The following is a 19,095-nucleotide window of genomic DNA, read 5'->3' as shown; positions in this document are numbered from 1 at the left end:
TACATCTCACTAGAATGCTAATTTTGAAACCTGAAAGGGTGAGACTTTAATGGCCAGCGCTGTTTCATTGGTTATCTTTAGCAGAAATGTTGGGTGTTCTCTGACACTTAACATCTCCCACACTGTTTCAGATGCCCAGAGCCCAAAAGAACCCATTCCCTTGCCAAAACCACTAGCTTCCACAACCCCAAAAAACTTCTAACATTTAAATCTGAATGCTCAGTCAACAAAACCTGAAGCAGTGACATTTATAAATTTAGGCTAGAATGAAAAAAGTCTCCAAAGACCAGTCCTGCACATACAGTTACCCATGCTTAACTTGACTTCAGTAAGACTGAAAGTTAAGATCATGTTTAAGTGTTGGCAGGATTGATTCTTTAAACATTACTAGGGGATATTGCACTGATTTGTGAGCCATTTTTGCAATAAGCTCTGTAAAAGCCAATATTTTTTCTTTATTGTGTAGCTGCTATGAAATTTTTGTTCAGCTGCACACTGTGTACAACAGAAACCAAGGTGACCTGCTAACAATTTATATCCAGGGTGCCACAGATTATCAGAACTTTTGTTCTTGATTTTAGATATACGCAAAAGCTAAAAAGTATACCTATCCCCAGTGAGCTGGCAACTCCAGACATAAGTTAGTACCCTCCAAAGTACAACGCTATGTCACTAGCAAGCCAGGCAATTTAAAAGCTTAAATCTCCATTCTTCTCTCACACTGACAGTTTCCCCACAATGCCTGGTAAAAAGATTAGCTATGCTACAAACACTGAAGATTGTCAGGTTCCGGCCATTTCAGAGTATGTTTTTCACCATTGCCTAACAAAAATAAAAGTGGGTTTTATTTGCCTCAACCTTGGGGTGATTTTTACTTTGTTTTATGTTTCTATTTCTGAAAACTTGAATAAAAATATCAAAAATTTAAGCCAAAGGTAGAACATTCAAAAAGTCTGAGAGATACTGAAAATAGGAGCTTATAATAAAAGAACCACTGTAACCCTTCCCTCATTTTTTTCTGTCACACTGTATTCACATCAGTTGAGAATGTTTCTGGTTATGCTTGCTGCTGAGATCAGTTTGCATTGAGAAACGACTCCCATATGAAAATCAGTAAACCTACAAGACACACGGAGATTCCCCCCCCCACCACCACCACTAGTTAAATCTTCTTAGAGTGAATCTGCCTCAGAGAATCAACAACCCCAGAGAGACACCAGATGATGAAGGATTTGTGATTAAGGGCTTAATCCTACGTCCTTTAAAGCAACATAAAAATTGGCACTGACTTTCAAAGACTTTGGATCAGTCTCCAAAGGAGTCATTTTAAATATTGTGTGATTTAAAAAAATGATATTTAAACATATTTCTACAAGATTGCAATAACAAACCTCAGCAGAACTCAGGCACACCTGTTCTTGGCTCATTGTCCATAACTCTGTTGGGAGTCACAAAACTCAGTGTGAGTCACAGTCCATATTAATCGAAGGTTATTTTTTCTCTGACCAAACACCAGTTTGATTTCTCATTTTATCTGCCTCCTCCTGTGGTTTCAGTACACCAATGTTCAGTACTTTCCAATGTGTGTTTGCTTGCTCTTATAAATGAAGACTTAAATTCCAGAAAGAAATCCAGAACAATGTGCTTTTTAGGATTTGTTTACCAAAAGTAACTTCCAAACAGTTACTTTGGAAGACACTGTTGAAACAAAATAGAAACTTACTTTCTGGATCTGTATTAAGGAGGACTATTTCTCCAGGAGATAATGCTAATTAGCAGGAACCATTACCCTTATTAATCCTACTCTAGAACTTTCAATCAGATTGCATTCTCCCACCTCCTGAGGGAAAAAAATCCACACATTTAAATGATTAACAAGACAGAGAACCATGATGGAAATAATATTTGTCCATTTCAAACAACAATCCATGGCCAATATCCTACAGTACAAAAAGGGGTCTCTTAGAAACTAGGCAGAATGCCATTCAAGATACATATCATTTAGAGTGATGCAGAAGGTATTAAAAGGCTCAGAGGCTTAACACTTGGTGGGATCATTTGCATGTCCTGTAATCTCCCAGCTGTCTCACACAGGAGCTGCTATCTGATCTATGGCAACAACTGGTTTCAGAAATACTTTCTTTGTGTGCTCTACATGATGGAAATCTGGAAGGCTTCCTCACAGGTGACTTCCAATAATTCAGTGAGAGCAGGTGAAAAATAACTAGACTAGACAATAGTCTTGATAAGCACAACAATGAACAATGAGATAAAAGGGCAGTGGCAATTCTAGTGAAGGTCCAACTGAACTCCATTCAAGACTCCTATTGGCATTAGTGGATGCTGGCTGAAGCCCTATATACTGAAAATAGAATAATCATAGAGTCATAGAAACTTAGAACAATGGGACCTTGAGTGGTGAATGGGACTTTGAGAAGTCCAGACTCCTGAGTTGAGGCAGGAGCAAGTAAACCTAGACCATCCCTGCCAGGCACATCTCTCACCTGTTCTTAAAAATCCTCCAATGATGGGGCTTCCACAACCTTCCTTGGAAACTGTCTAGTACTAAATTATCCTTGTAAGTAACAAGTAGATCCTAATAACTAATTGAAATCTCTCGATGTAGATTAAGCCCTTTACTTTCTGTCCTGCCTTCAGTGGACATGGAAAACAGGTAATCATAACCCTTATAACAGACCTTTACATATTTGAAAACTTAGCAGGTCACCCCTCCCCATCTCCTTAACACTTAAATTGCCCAGGTTTTTTTAACCTTTCCTCACAGGTCTGTTTTTATAAAACTTTTACCATTTTTGTTCCTGGACTTCCTCCAATTTCTCCATGTTTCCTAAAGTGCGGTGCCCAGAACTGAATACAGTTCTGGCGAGGCCTCGGTAGCATCAAGTGAAGTAGAGTTCTATATCTTACATAGGGCACTCCTGGTAATACACCTCAGAGTGATGTTCGCCTTTTTTGCAACTGCATCACATTGTTAACTCATTATATTTGTGATCCACTGTAACCTTCAGATCTTTTCAGCAGTACCATCACCTACCCAGTTATCCCCCCATTTAATGGGTGTTCATTTGGTTTTTCCTTCTTAAAACAACTACTTTGCACTTATTGTTTCTAGTTCAACAGACATTCAGATCTTTTTTTCCCATTCTACAAACATTCAATGTTTTATATGTTTGAAAGGAAGTAAACAAATACATTAATATATACACCCAGCTGAATGGCTTCAAAGTACATGACCTTCAACCTATGTGGTATGCACTTTTTGGAAGGACACTATCTAAATCATATACATACAAAAGTAAAATACAGACAAATACAAGTAAACTGCAACATCCAATTATTGTTTTTGTTCTGTAGGTTGCATTTATGATGTTATTTTTTCCAAAATGCACTAATTTTAAAGTTTTTTTCAGCTTTTATCATACAAGTAGTATAATTTAATCATGTAAATATTATAAATATTTGCACTTATCAAACACCTTCCATTGTATAGCTGTTTACTATCATTAGGTAAACAAGGCTTAATCCTTGGTATGCAAACTCATACACGCATAAGTTGGAACTGGTCACAAGTCCCACCGTTTGTGGTACGTGATGCCCATAGAAAGTGATGTAGTTAGGGCTGGGAATTAGATACTTCCTTTCTCCTTCTCAGTGTTTCCTATTCCCCTCCTCCCCCAACACACAGGCTGTGTCTAGACTGGCAAGTTTTTCTGCAAAAGCACTTGCTTTTGCGGAAAAACTTGCTAGCTGTGTACACTGGCCGCTTGAATTTCCGCAAGAACACTGACTTCCTACTGTCTGAAATCAGTGCTTCTTGCGGAAATACTATACTGCTCCCGATCGGGCAAAAGTCCTTTTGAGCAAAAGCTTTGCGCAAAAGGGCCAGTGTAGACAGCTCAGATTTGTTTTGCGCAAAAAAAGCCCTGATGGCGAAAATGGCGATCGGGGCTTTTTTGCGGAAAAGCGCGTCTAGATTGGCACGGACACTTTTCCGCAAAAAGTGCTTTTGCGGAAAAGCATCCGTGCCAATCTAGACGCTCTTTTCCGAAAATGCTTTTAACGGAAAACTTTGCCGTTAAAAGCATTTACGGAAAATCATGCCAGTCTAGTCATAGCCACAGAGTATTCCTAACATGATTAGTGACAATGAGCATCTCCCTTCTCCGGCCCTTTAGTGTTCTACTAAAGGGGCAAGAACCCACAAGCCCTTCCTTCCTGCTATCCATGCTACTCAATTGTGCAGCTGATGATAAATAGGAAAGGAAAAACATCTGCCACACAGGATTTTTATTCAAGTAAATAAAGACCAGTGGAGGTAACTTGTGAACCAACAGCGGAGATTAGACATGTATCCAATATGCTACCCCTTGTCCACATGCTTCCGTGGTGAGGGCAGGAACAGACCACCTAGAGCATCAAGAAGATACTTCAGTATCAATGCCTATAGGCTACTTACCCCTCTAGGCTCTGCCTGCAAAAATGTCGGGTCTGGGATGGCTTTGGTGATGTGGCCCTGTATCAACCTAATGGACTGAATCTACCCAGGACATTTCACACAGGCTATTAAACAGTCATTAACTGCCAAGTCTGAAGTGACAACTGTAACCTAGAGGTGAAATATATATATCCCAAAGCTGACCTCCTGATGCCTCCCTCAAGGTGTGGCTTTGTGCCAGCATATAATTGTATTATGTAATGAACTGACTGATCTCATTCAGAAACCATGTCTTGAAAAATGAAGTAAATGGTTGACATTTATGATTGCCTTTTCTGTCACTAGTCTGTATTGGAGCAACATTATATATACAGTTCAAGGAAGGAGACTAGAGAAAATGAACTTTTTAAAAAAGAATCTCTTCTTTCCTAAAAGTAAAGGGCGTGCTGTATATTTCTCTGGGTTTTGGAGCAAATTTTGCCTCTTATAAGTTTCCTACTCTATTTTTGAAATAAAGTTTGCATCAAATATTTTCACACTCATTATTTCACCTGTGGCCAACAAAAATTAGTAAGGATGTGCATCATTTTATTGTCCTGGCTACTTGCCAGAGAATTGCATTTACTATTATGGAGCCACCTTCTGGTGGCAAGGTGCCATTACACCTACTTAATATTTCTTTTTCCAACTTCAAGTCTTATATATAAAAAATTGAAGCAAGATGCGAGACAGACCAGCTTCATATTATGAGGGCAGGAAGTCTATGGGAGAAACATTGTGCTCATAGGTATATGCACATAAATGGACTTATCAATTTGTGATGGCACACATTTTTCTCTCTGCATGGCTGAATAGTTACTCTTGAAAATAAAATAAATAATGAAAAGGGGAAAAATACATATTAAGTTTCAGAAAACTTAGGATTACAATGAACTGATGGAACTGGGTTCTGACAGTGGTTACGCTGATGTCAACCTAGATTAATTCAATTTTATTCTCCTCGGTGTGACCTTGCAATATCTCAAATAGTCCAGGAGGGTTAAACCAATTCAGGACTTGGACACACACTATTGCATTCATTGCTTGTAGAGAGACGTGCATTAACTACCTCAGTTACAGCAGTGTCCAAGCCTTCACCCATGACTTGCCCAGGCACTTGGGAAAAGGTAGATCACAGTGCCCAGGACAAAGTTCCTGGAAGCTGAAGGCAGAACGTCCTTGGTTTAAGGAGTTTGGCTACGGAAACAGTTACATGAAAGGATTGCCCAAGTCAGAGTCTGGCTATTTTCAAGGCTTATGACAAGATCGCACATCTTTGAGGAAGCATTTCTAATATAAATGCAAAATGTTGATCAAAACTAAAATTACTCCTAAGTCTGGAGGGGAGAAGAATGGAAGATTGCATAGAATCCACCATGGATATTGAAAGGCAGATTTATGTCATGGGGAAGCTTTTCTGAATAGCAGTAATAGGTGCTATGCTAAACCCTGAAGTCCAAGTTGGGCTTGGATCAAAAACCTCCAAGGAAAACCCAGGGTGGTGCCAGGAATGAAGTTAGTTATGAACATGGCATTTTCCCCTGAAAGCCTTGGAGATCACATCTTTTGGATCATTTATTAAAACCATGATAATGACCACTTGCAGCCATTGGAAATTCCTTGCTCTTTTTTTTTTTTTTTTTTAAACAAAGCTTGCAGCCATTGCCTAGCAGCATTTCAGGGTGGGATTTTTGTGGGTTTTTCTACATTTTCCCTCAAGTTTTAAATGAATATGCTATTATTTTTCTTTGTTTTGTCTTGTACTTTATATGAATGGCTCAGTGCAGTTAATCATATATGTTTCACACTTGATGTAGATACATTTCAGTCCTGGAAAAGGTGATCCCTTTTCTGTGCCAAGAAGAATACAGTAGCATTTGTAAACTCCACAACACTTCTATTGCAGAAAGTGCTCTTATTCCATTACGAAACCAACACATCATGTCTGAATTTTGGCTCCTTGTGAAACAAACCTTTATCATGATGGTATTTCTTTACATTAATTGTACTGCTCCTAGTTGAAGATTGATTTCGTACATGCCTGAAAGTTGACTTCAATATTAAGATATATTTTGCAAATGCCAAGAACTAAACCCGTTCTCAACAGGATTCTCTCAGCTCACATTTACAAATGAAGAGTGAGAAATGAAGAACGGTGTTCTTTTTTATCTACTGAGGTCAATATATTTGATATACAATAAAAATATACCTCAGAAAATATTTTTACCTTTGAACAATTGCTATTCTCCTTGGAAACAGTCACTGTTTCAATATCATCCCCCCTTTGGATGGTTATGCATTTCAGTCCTTTAGTCTCCCACTCAAGATGACATGCAGGATAGCCTGACTTCTTCTTGGTCTGGCAGATTCAAGATATGCAGCCAGGTGCTCTTAGCTGTTTACGTCAGAGGAAAACGGCAGCCTCCTTTCCCTTCAGCCTTTCCAGGTGAGTCCTCATTAGATGCCACTGATATATGTGGACAATTGACCTACAATGAATGCTCCTGCTCTTTAAAGGTTAGCATTGGCTAACCTTACCATATATCAGTATTTGTATAGTAAGAAAGATTATAATTTTAAAAAACTGCTCATGCATGTGTCAGAAAGCTTCCAAAGTATCACTAAGACTGTGGAGTAATTATGTCTGCCATATACTTAAAGTGATCATCATTATAGGCATACTAAAAGAAACGGCTTCAACATTTTTCCTAGGAAGATTAATAAAGTGACACATGTGCTAATCTACTCCCATTATTAAGACAGCATAGTCCCATCTGATCACCCAATCCAAGCTGAGCACCTGTAAACTTCAACATGCTTCAGTTAGACTTCAGTCTGTCAGAGGAACGGATGAAAAAGCGTACACTGGAGTGCTTTGCTTTTGACATTGTCGGTGTAGAAGTTTGACTTTGAATATAGGTCATTCATACTGAACTCCAGCAACCTGCATCTTAAAAGGCTTACGGGGTGACAAGATTTAATATTCTTTGAATACTGTTCAGGAAGACTCCAAGAAACATTACAAAGTTTCCAGTTCATGGCAGGATTGGGTAGTTCCATCAGATTCTATCATGGATGCATACTTTATTGGAGGTGGTGGGGGCTTGAAAGATGGAGGTCTGTTCATACTAGAATAACAAAAAAAGTTGTTGAAAACACAACAGCTAACGATGTAAAAATCAATATAAAGTTAATAGAGAAAATGGCAAGAAATAGAGCGCCAAAAGGTAAGAGAGAATTTTGGCCTCTTTCTTCTCTAACATTTTATAGAGCTCAAGGTTGTTCTCTCACCTTCATATTCTAACTCCAGGGGTGGGAACCTCAGGCCCAGGGGCCGGATGCGGCCCCCAGCTTGCCTGGATCTGACCCCCGAGGCTCAGCAGTGGGGAGCCTGCACTGGTGCTCCAGCACCCCTGGCATCCACCCGCATGAGGTGGAGCACACAAAATCTAGGAGCCTGGGTCCTCCTAAACTGTGGTGTGCAAGGGGGATGTAGGGAGTGGCTTTCTCCTTCTCCGTCAGGAGCGTCTCACTTGTATACACCCCCAACTGATTTTTCTGTGGGTTAGTCCCCCTCTTTCTTCCCCCGGCCCAAAAAAGGTTCCCCACCCCTGTTAATCTATTCTGTGGCTCAAAATGATGTTCTGGCATTAATGTGAGCTCTCTTGTCCCCCACCCCTCCCACCTCTGTGTGCAACACACATTTTTTACTCCTGGAGATGCTATGGTGAATAAGGATGCAAACTGTTACTTGCATTGATATATATGGAAACACATTTACAAAGATTTACAGCTGCACATGGAAATTTACAACCCTCAATAAAACAAATGCCCTGTCTCAAGGGGTTAACAATCCAAGGATCAATACAACTTTACTGCAGTTAACTGCATATCCAGAATAGCCAGAGTATGTTTAAAGAGGTTTAGTTTACCATCTCTATATTTCCCCAAATATTTAATGAGACTAAGGTCTCTTATGTAGAAAGTTAAACTGAAGCACATTTAACACTAATCTTCAGTTACATGTCACACAACAGTACATCCATATTTTTTGTTTCTATTAATGTACACAAAGGAAATTGATCTGAACTTGAGTCTGAAACTTTTTGTTGATGCTCATACTAACATCTCTATTTCTCCTCACCATTTTTTATACTAATACTTACATTTCTTTTTGGTACAGACACCATTTTCTGATTCCTAAAAGGATTAGAAAAGAGCATAACAGAAGCAAGATTGCTACAACTGCTGGCCAGGAGAAGTGAACATTCTCTGGTTTCACCTTGGCACCTGAAAAAAACAGAGAAAACGCTATAATTCCAAGGCATGGAAACACAGCCCTCCTCCCCCCCCCCCAAAAAAAAGGAATTTCCGATTATTACCGATCCTGTAAACCTCATTTCATGAGGCATAAGGGATCCATCGGCAAAGGCTTCCCCAGCCGACAGATCCATGTCTAGACTGCTGCGCTGTGCCAGATCAGCTGATCGTCGGCACAGCGTGGCAACCATGTTTATTTTAATGAAGCGGGGATTATTTAAATCCCTGCTTCTTTGCCTATGCCTGGTAAGCTAGTTTACACATGGCTCCATCGACGGAACCATGTAGTCTAGACATACCCTCAGATTTCCATCTGCACCAAACCTGGGGGGACAGACCTAGTTTTCCTATATTTTCCCCAAACCAGTTACAAATATTTCAAATATTAAGTAGAGATTGTGTCCTGAAAAGATTCTCTGTGTGGCTAACCAAACACAGCCCCCTCAGAGAATGCACACCAGGTTCATGCATGTTGTGTGGGTGTGTTAGTTAATTCTACCAGACTTCCAGTGCTGTTGAATATGTTCCATGATGCTCTAGCTCTAAGTCAATACTGAGCTAACCGAAGGCTCAAAATCATTTAAGGCAACACCAATAATGCAGAGTTGCAAAAAAAATTGGGTCTGATTGCGATACAAGTTATGAAGGATGGCAGCAAGAAAATCCCTCTTACTTACTGTGGACCAGGGTGTGAACTCATTATTCACACTGTTGTGCAGTTGCTCACCACACTAGTCCATGTGAGTCAATTCAACTACTCGTGTGACTGACTGCTCTTTTAATGTGAATGAAAAGTTTACAAGCTGTCCCTCCAACTATTAACTTTAGCTCACTGTTGTTTTCCCTCTACCCATCAGCAGTAATAGCTCTGCTCACTGCACAACAAGTAGTACGGGAAACTTGCTGTAACTTTTCATTTACACATTTCTGGAACACATTCTGGTTTGTATGATGGTTACAAGGTACAACATCCTGACATTCCTGCCAGGGACATCACAGCCACAAACTCAGTATTATCATTATTACCTCCAATGAAAACTACTGCATCATAATGGATGTGAAATAAATTAATGATATTTTAGCATAAAAGCTATGTTGTTAGTCCACTAGCAATCAAAGGGAGGGGGAGAAGGAGGATAAATACCAGTAACTTACTGATATATTTGTGGAATTCTATAAGTGTGTCATATTGTTTAAAGTTGCAGTGCATGAAACGTCACAAACCAATATCATCTTTCAGTTATTGGTGGCTACTCACAAGTAGCACACTCAATATACTATTTTGCTGAAGATGGGCTAGGATAGACATATCAAAAGCCCCTGTGATTATCTACACTGTGAAGATAAGAATTGTCATTAGACCTTCATATACTGGTCTGTTCCTTTTTTGGTTGGTTTTTTACTACGAGTATAACTACCCAAAGCTCTGAGGATTACTCTCTCATGTTCTTATATGCAAACAAATATTTATGAAGAAGCAGGCCTGCCGTTGGAGGGAAGCAAAGGGGGCAATTACCCTTGGGTCTGGTGATTCAGAGGGCTTCCCATCCCTTCCACCAGAGACCCCACCCCTTCTGGGAGGGTGGAACCACTAACCCCCTGGTCCAGGGGCCCATGGTGTCCCTGTTAAGGAAATAATTTTGAATGAGTAGATTACCTGTACCATTAGCCAAATTCCTTATAGTCGATAAACCACTGAGATTAGTAAATGAAACTGGATCAACAATTGTGTTGGAAGATAGGGTGCCTAAGAAGAGACAGACATATAATGTAAACAATGTGTTTGACGTCACTGACTATGATGTTTAGAAGTCACTTACAGGCAGTCCCCGGATTACGTACAAGATAGGGACTGTAGGTTTGTTCTTAAGTTGAATTTGTATGTAAGTCGGAACTGGTACATATTGTAGGGGAAACTCTAGCCAAACATTTCTCTAGAGCTCAGTTTTATTCTCCCACACCTTACTTCCCTCAGTCCTTTATTCTCAAGCTGAGGTGTCTGCTGAGAAAAGCCGCTCCGCGTCTCCCTGGTCTGCTGGGGGGGGGGGGGGGGGGCGCTAGCTTCGCGTCTCCCTGGTCTGCTGGGGGGAAGCAGCTAGTGCCGGGTTACCTCACCCCATTTGTAAGTAGGGATCCGATGTAAGTCGAATCCATGTAACCCGGGGACTGCCTGTATATAGCTCATGGCAGCCTGGAAATCAACTGCCCGAAGCTGAGTGCCCACTTTCATTCAAGGGGACAAAGTCAACTTAAGTTTGGACCCAAGATCTAAATTTGATATAAACAACATTTAATACAAATTCACAATTAAAAAAAATCTCCAATAAACAGTGACTTTAGTCACACAGAACTTCTGGGAGAAGTAACCATTTCACTTGCTGTGCAGATGGAGAAATTGAGACCTATAAATATCAAGTGAGTTACCAGATATAACTGAGTATTGTAGCAGAGCCAATAATATAACCCCACAACTACATGCAATTCTACATCTGCCCCTGCACTTACGGTGTGGCAGGGTTACATTTTCCCTGGAGAGGGTTGTGTTCACGTTGCTGTATTGGGCTACTGTAGTAGAATCACTCAACCCTATATAAAAAACAATCAATTTTCAGTAGTTACTTTACAAGCCATTAATTACAGCAATACTAGGCTCAGTTTATGCCCTTTTCTCTTCTAGTTTCTGGGAGTAAACAAAAGAGCAGACCAGCCTAAAAAATGTAGGTATAGTGACTGGTATCTAAACATAATAGACTCAAGTATAAACACGAGGAGTAACATTAGTTCGTACCAAGGGCTTTGGTTCAAACTATTGCGTCCCGGCACACACTTCCTCATTTGAATCAGCTGTAATTCGAACTAGCACGCCGGCGAGATCTTGCTAATGAAGCGTGGGATATTTAAATCCCCGCTTCATTAGCAATTTCGGTCGCCTACATTAGCATCACTAGTCTGAACTAGGGAGTAAATGTAGACGTACCCTTAAGAGATTAAATAATTGAACAGGTAAAAGAAAAAAAAATCCCTATCTTCATATGAGGCTTCCACGATATGTGACTTTTGGTTCTGACCAGAACAGAGAAGTCAGCAAAATTTTTAATAACTTAATCAAATATTGTGAATCCTTTAAAAAAATCCAATTCAAATTTTAGATCAGCAATGGGCAACCAAGTCTACCGAGTGGGCTGAAAGATTGAAATCAGTCATGTGCACTAACCATGACCCCAAGAATAAGATTAAATACATTAGTACATGACATGCTGAATATTTCAAAACAATTCAAAATGCTTTAATCATTCATATATTAATAAAACTGTCATCAACTTCAAAAAATAAAAATGAAACATTTACACTTACTTCACAACATCGAGTTCCTGCCTGGCCTCTGCCCTGCCTCCTCTCTCAACCATGTCCCATGCCTGCTTCTCCCTCTCCCTCCCTGGTCTTCTGGAGCACCAGGAATTGACTCATTTGTGCCCTTTCTCTGCTCCTCCTCTCCCTTCCAGAGCTTGAATGCCACAAATCTGCTGAGGCATGGAAGAAGGGGCAGAGAGCGGGTGCATGGGCTGCTCATAAAACCCCTTTGGGTCGTATGCAGCCCGTGGGATTCAGGTTGCCCACCACTCTTTTAGATGGAAGTTTACACAAGGTCTTTTTTATCCAAACAGAGTAGGCGCTTAATTTCCCATGGGGATGAGCATTATATAAAACACCACACATACTTATTTATTGAGCTCTCTTAATTGCTCTATAAAGCAGCAATATGAACAGCATTACATATTTATTAGTGTTGTCTATTTGTATTATGGCAGCACATAGAAAGGATTCAAGTGGGATCAGGACCTCATGGGGCTAGACTCTATGTAAAGACAGTCAACAGACACTCCTCCCAACCCCGAAGAACTGCAATCTAAGTATACAAAACAAGTCAAGAGTGAAAGAAAGGAAATATTATTGTTAATATATCCTACACACTGCCGATTCACCAACTTGGTCAAAAAGGAATATACCTGATATAACTCTCCTGCCTTTTTGTAGTGTTTGTCCATTGTTTAGCTAAAGCTTAAGACATTATCCCATTCAGGTGTGTCAGTAACTCATTGCTACTCTTTGCTTAGTTTGCGTTCGCCTTTAATACATTTAATATGTTAGTTCTGCCCCCAAACCTCTCTCTATCTTAACTTATGCCGTATCTTATTTTTTAAAGATTTTTATTTTTTATTTTGAAGCTGAGGAAAGTCCCTGCACTGACACGCCTAGAGACTCAAGTCCTGCATGTAACGACCCACACAGAGCTTAGGCAGAAACCGCTTACTTTTAAGTGCCTTATCAGTGAGCCACAAACCTGACATGAACCCACTGATTCCAGACTTTTCAGTATTTGCCTTCTCTGCTAAGACAAAACGTCACCAAGTAATGCCATGTGAGGTGGTGGTTTCTAAGATGTGTCATCCTGTCAACCATAAACTAAAACCTGACCCATTTTGCATAGGCCACCAATGATATCAGATATGGAAACCATTTATAGTCACTGCTGTCTAGAGCTATATTTAAACCAACAACTCTACATAACTTTTGACAAACTCATGCCTTGTTCTTCTGTTCCAGTACCTCAGTAGTCCTTGTCATGACAAACAGAAACTCTAAAAAAGCTAAAAGACATGAATGTCTTTTGATATATTTTGTTATTGATATATTTTGTTATCAAGTTATTACTTATGTGTGCTTCAAGAGGCTGTTTGATGCTAATTCAGACCACAGACACTCATCACAGGAGCTTGAGTTGGGATGCCTAAGGTGGAGGTAGAGAGGACTAGGTAAACGTGGGGTTTGAATATTTACTACAAAGATCATCAAACCCATTTCCAACTCTGGATTCATCTAGTCTGTGGCCTAGCAATTACACTTAGGAGTGATCACACAAGCAGAAAAATGAGATGCTACCTGTTTTAGGTCACAGTTTGCCTAGCTGCAGCTTGCATAAATTCAGATCCATAAGCCTGAAGTCAATGGACTAGAGAAAGTATTAATTCATGTGCTAACTGTTCACCCAGGTCAGTTCAAGAAACATATTTTTGTTGCAAGTCTTTTTTCCCTAAGGCTCTAAATTCTTTTAAGTGTGTGGAAATAAATCTATTGATGGAGGGGGAAGCAAAAACACATTAGGCATTCCTGTCAAGAATACAGCCCCATGTTCATCCAACATCAGACTTTGCATTAGAACACAAAGTAACATTCAGGAACATGTGTCAAACAGATTTGGTGTGAGAGATCAATATTAGCTTGTTTGATTCTAAAGTTCAAAAAAAAAAAAAAAAAAAAAAAACACCACCACCACAACCACCCCATCTTAGGAACTGAATAACATGCCACAGGGAATTTCTTCTCTCAGCTTGCAAGGCAGCACTCATGCCTTAACCTGCAAATATTACAGCTTATGAAAATGGTACTACTTGGAGACTAGCTGGCTCAGGAGAATGATTGTGAGCTAGGAAATCTTTTGTATCCAGGTCACTGGTTTTTCCCTGACTAATGACTGAAAACCATTGCAACCTGATCCCCCAGAAGAAATAAATTAGGGGCATCACCCTGTTTTCTAGAGTCTATATCCTAATAGTTATCAGCACAAATGTTAACACTCAGCACAAAGACCAATGGTTCAATGGGCGAATTGAGATTGGGCTACTCTCTGCCATTGGAGAGAGTTCCTAGGTCTCTCTCAATTTGAAGCACAACATTAGGTAACGTCAGGGGGTAGTCAAGTTAGTCTGTACAGGATAAACTTAAAAAAACAACAAATAGTCTGGTAGCACTTTAAAGACTAACAAAACATGTAGATGGCAGCATGAGCTTTTGTGGGCATGTCAGTTTGGATCTGTGCGAGTTTCTTTGTGAAGTTGATGGATTTCCATGAAAGCTCGAGCTACCATCTATATGTTTTGTTAGTCTTTAAAGTGCTACCAGACTATTGGTTGTTTTTTTAAGTTTAATATTGCTAAGTTTGCATTGATACATAAGCAGTTGCCATCCTCCTTTATCCAGAATCTTTTATTTAATGAAATCTTACAAAGAAAAATATAACTAGAGAGATAGCGGTCTACTTACGCTGTGATGTTTCACTCTCACTGGAAGCTGTGGCATTGGTATAACGTACTATGTCTGTGGTAGAATCAAACTGGCCTGTTGGAAAACAAACAGTTTGCAAAAGTTGTGCTAGAAAACAGGCTTACCTCTCCTGTCTCCAGACTGGATGATGATTAATTCCTTTTTTCTACTCTTATCAACAATTTTGGTTAGTTTAGACAATCATGAAGACGACCTGGATGGATCTTTCTTTACAGAAACCCAAAGCAAGGTTTGGGATTTGTCATATCACAGGAGCACAGTATGAGCTGTGTCAGATTTGGGAAAATTTTTAAGGAATCCAGTGTGAGTTTTCCAAAAATCTGGACTGATTTACCATTTCAATAGGAAAATCAATGAAAGCTTAGGGGTTTAAATTGAGTTTTGGGGCTTGTTCAAAACTGAAGCCAGACATACATCTGCCTGAACATGTATGAAACCAACCTGTCCTTGATCAGTCTCTAGCAATACCATGTTCAGGTGGTGTGTCAGGACCCTCTTTGAAACCCACTTGCAATTCTCCATTTAACAAGTTAAAAAGAATCAAGTAAAATGGTAAACAGTCTAGAGCTGAACCAGTTATTTGTCAGACACTGAAACTGAGGCAGAGCGCAAGCGATTCTCCCACATGGTTCATTTGAGACTTGCTAAAAATGCCAGTCCTTCCTGACACTTGTCTGATTCTGCAAGAATGGCAGTAAGGCATCTGAGAATGCTTGCAAGCCTGAGAAAGTGAAACAAAGCTATTACCTAACACTCAAAATGCAAGTGTCTCCAGGTCCTGCGCAGGAGAGATTAACATGAAAGCTAAGCAGAAAACAGGCTGCAGTTGCAAGAGCTCCAACACTGCCCCCTCTGAGTCTTACAATCTATTTGTGTGTGCTTTCTGCTTGCATCAATCTCCTTACACCAGCTGTCTCCTAGATGCTCATTAAGAGTGCTGTGAAATAAGAAGTTGAATCAAACGACTTTTACACTAATGAGGATTTAGAGGGAAAATCCTCTGCTCAGTAACTCAGCTTCCTCCGAAGACTTTTCTGAAGAAGCCTATGATGACATTGAAACAAAATACAGGACTATGTAGCACTTTAAAAGCTAACAAGATGGTTTATTAGATTATGAGCTTTTGTGGGCCAGACCCACTTCCTCAGATCAAATAGTGGAAGAAAGTAGTCACAACCATATATACCAAAGGATACAATTTAAAAAAATGAACACATATGAAAAGGACAAATCAAATTTCAGAACAGAAGGGGGATACCGGGGGGGGGGGTGAAAGTAAATGTCTGTGAGCTAATGGTATTAGAGGTGATAATTGGGGAGGCTATCTTTGTAATGGGTAAGATAGCCAGAGTCTTTGTTGAACCCCCCGCGTAAAGTGTCGAATTTTAGCATGAATGACAGTTCACAGGATTCCCTTTCAAGTGCAGATTTAAAAGGCTTCTGAAGCAGGATGCAGGTAATTAAGTTGTTGAGACAGTGTCCTTTCTGGTTGAAATGGCAAGAAACTGTTTTTTCTTTGTGATCCTGTCTAATATCTGTTTCGTGGGCATTGATCCTTTGGCGAAGACACTGTCATTCATGCTAAAATTCAACACTATACGCGGGGGGCTCAACAAAGACTCTGGCTATCTTACCCATTACAAAGATAGCCTCCCCAATTATCACCTCTAATACCATTAGCTCACAGACATTTACTTTCACCCCCCTGGCATCGCCCTTCTGTTCTGAAATTTGATTTGTCCTTTTCATATGTGTTCATTTTTTTAATTGTATCTTTTGGTATATATGGTTGTGACTATTTTCTTCCACTATTTGATCTGAGGAAGTGGGTCTGGCCCACGAAAGCTCATCATCTAATAAACCATCTTGTTAGTCTTTAAAGTGCTACATAGTCCTGTATTTTGTTTCAGCTACACCAGACTAACACGGCTACATTTCTATCACTATTCTATGATGACATTGGCATGGAAAGAAGTGGGTAAGTTATTAGAGAGAAAGGAGCTGTGTTATGCAAAGTGCTGGGTCACTCAGCTACCCAATGACCCTTTCTATTGCACAACTATAACTGTGTCAGTAGAACCAGCTACAACACCGCTGGACCCTGTGCACAGGAAACAAGACATGCAGAAGTCCTGTTTACACCACAGCTTTTTACCAGGGGTTCCTGAGCCAGCTATAAAATGTTCTACTTAGAATAGCAGACTCGATTTATATTTGTAGTGTAGTTGAAGCCTTATTTGGATTTCTCACTTATTTATATTTGCATATTGCAAAGCAAACCTAGAAAGGTAACATTTTATTTGCGACACAGGGAAGGTGAGGCCATATCTTTTCTTGGGCTAACTTCTGTTGGTCAGAAAGACAAGCTTTCAAGATTACACATTTTATCTGGCAGCAATTTGGTGGCCTCCACATAGTCCAGCTGGCAGAGTCATGCTTTGTCATGTTTCCCCTCTGCCCCGCCACTTTCTACTATTTCTATGTCTTTGCATTATGTTTTGACTCTGCATTTTATTTTGCATTACCTTTTTACCTTCTCTTAAGTACTAAGACATTCACTTTCTTCTTCTGATGTCACCACTTAACCAGGTTGCCAAAGCCGGTCTACATGTTTAGGTTAATATTGTAAAACGGAGATAATTTGCATGACTCCACCATTTAAGGAATATTTGCAATACCACAATCAAGGATGTGGGACTTTTGCCATCATATGTAAATTTGGGTGTGTAAAGCTTGTAAAGGTACCTTTATATATTTCAGGCCAGATTCATCTGTTCAGAAAGTGGAGGCAGTTCCCATTGACTTTCACAGGAATAATGCAGTCTCCTGGAAGGCTTAATTTGACCCAAGAGGTGGAATTAGCCAAAGGTTTAGGGTTCTTGCTGAGTCAGCTTGATATTACAGGTAAATATGGAACTAAGGAAAGTGTATTGTGAGATAGGAAACCTTGGTATGTTCTGAAAAGTTTTAATGTGTGAATGCTTGTCATTAAGAGGATAAAAACTCTCATGGAAACATCCCACTATCTCAAACTGGGTGCACTAGAGTCACATAACTAGGAGAAGCTAAATTTAAAACAATCACTTTTGCCCTAGTTATTTCGTGCCATCATAGATATGTCACGTTGGCCTTTCTGTGATGTTTAAGATGACAAAAGTCCAGTGCCCACAGTACAGCTGACAATGCATCTGTACTTGTAATATAGAAATGTATTTTCCTTTCTACACCATGACCATGGTGTGGTTCTGAGGAGGAAAATGTGATTAGAGTAGTTTGTTGAACTGACTTCTTCATGCCCATTTCTTCACAGGGGTTGTATCATTTGTGCTAGATTATACTATGTGCCAATTGCTGCCCAGGTGAGAGAGAGAGAATGCCTGCCTAATCCTGGACCATACAAACTGCTGAAGGGAGAGACAATGAGACTCCATAATGCAAACAGCCCTTTAAAAGGGCATTATTAGAGAAGCACAGTGAAACCTTTATTACCTGGCACTCAAGGGGAATTGAATGTGCCCGATGACAAAACATATTGTTCTGCTCCTGCCCCCTATCAGCAGATTGGGCTCCTAGCAGCTCAAGGCAGCTGAGTGGGAAGGAGGCACCTGATGATGATATCAGTCAGCAGTGCCGGCTGTAAGAAGCCTCACAACAGTGGTAGGGGGCACAATGCTGATTAACGTTTTCCAGTTAACAGACTGCTGGATAATTAAGGTTTCACTGTACTTGATACCAGAAAGGACCAAACCATTAGGGTCAAACCACATAGAAGAGGCTCAAAACTTAGTCTGCTTTTGACTCATGCAATTCTCATGTAGTTGTCATGTGGACCAGGAAATTAGATGTGAGCTAATCTCTGCAGGGGAGCCCAAATAAAACCCTGCATTACATTTTCAACTAGTGTTGGTTGAGCAACAGATTTTTTGTTTTGATATAATGGCAATTCCAAAAAAAGGGATGGAAAATAGTTTAGGATCAAACAAAAAAATTTTGAGACAGAAATTAAATGCTTTGTTTTGATTTTGAGCATTTTTTAAATACTCGTTTTAAAAAAAAGTAAAATTCAAGGGATTTGTTAAAGAAAAGGTAATTTAAAACAAAAAAAATCAAAATGCTTAATCTTGAAAGTGTAGAAGTAAAATCTTTTTGACTTTCTT

General features: G+C 39.8%; 1 protein-coding gene across 2 annotated transcripts in view; it reads right to left on the bottom strand.

The window, feature by feature from the left end:
- Positions 1-4,032: 4,032 nt before the first annotated feature.
- The window catches only part of CD96 (CD96 molecule), a 41,223-nt gene continuing 26,160 nt past the window's right edge, over positions 4,033-19,095 (bottom strand). The window contains exons 12-16 of one of the 2 annotated variants that reach the window (XM_075908487.1): positions 14,918-14,992; positions 11,321-11,401; positions 10,473-10,562; positions 8,662-8,785; positions 4,033-7,623 (exon numbers count right to left, since the gene is read on the bottom strand). In XM_075908487.1, the coding sequence (XP_075764602.1) occupies positions 7,515-7,623; positions 8,662-8,785; positions 10,473-10,562; positions 11,321-11,401; positions 14,918-14,992 (479 nt within the window). In that variant the 3' untranslated portion in view covers positions 4,033-7,514. The remainder of the gene's footprint in view (positions 7,624-8,661; positions 8,786-10,472; positions 10,563-11,320; positions 11,402-14,917; positions 14,993-19,095) is intronic. The other variant, XM_014570360.3, reaches the window with a different exon arrangement.

This window comes from Pelodiscus sinensis, chromosome 1 (genome assembly GCF_049634645.1).
Source record: "Pelodiscus sinensis isolate JC-2024 chromosome 1, ASM4963464v1, whole genome shotgun sequence".
In the NCBI taxonomy this organism is placed as follows: Eukaryota; Metazoa; Chordata; order Testudines; family Trionychidae; genus Pelodiscus; species Pelodiscus sinensis.
Note: the sequence above shows the minus strand (reverse complement) of the source record. Positions and strands in the feature narration are given on the sequence as shown.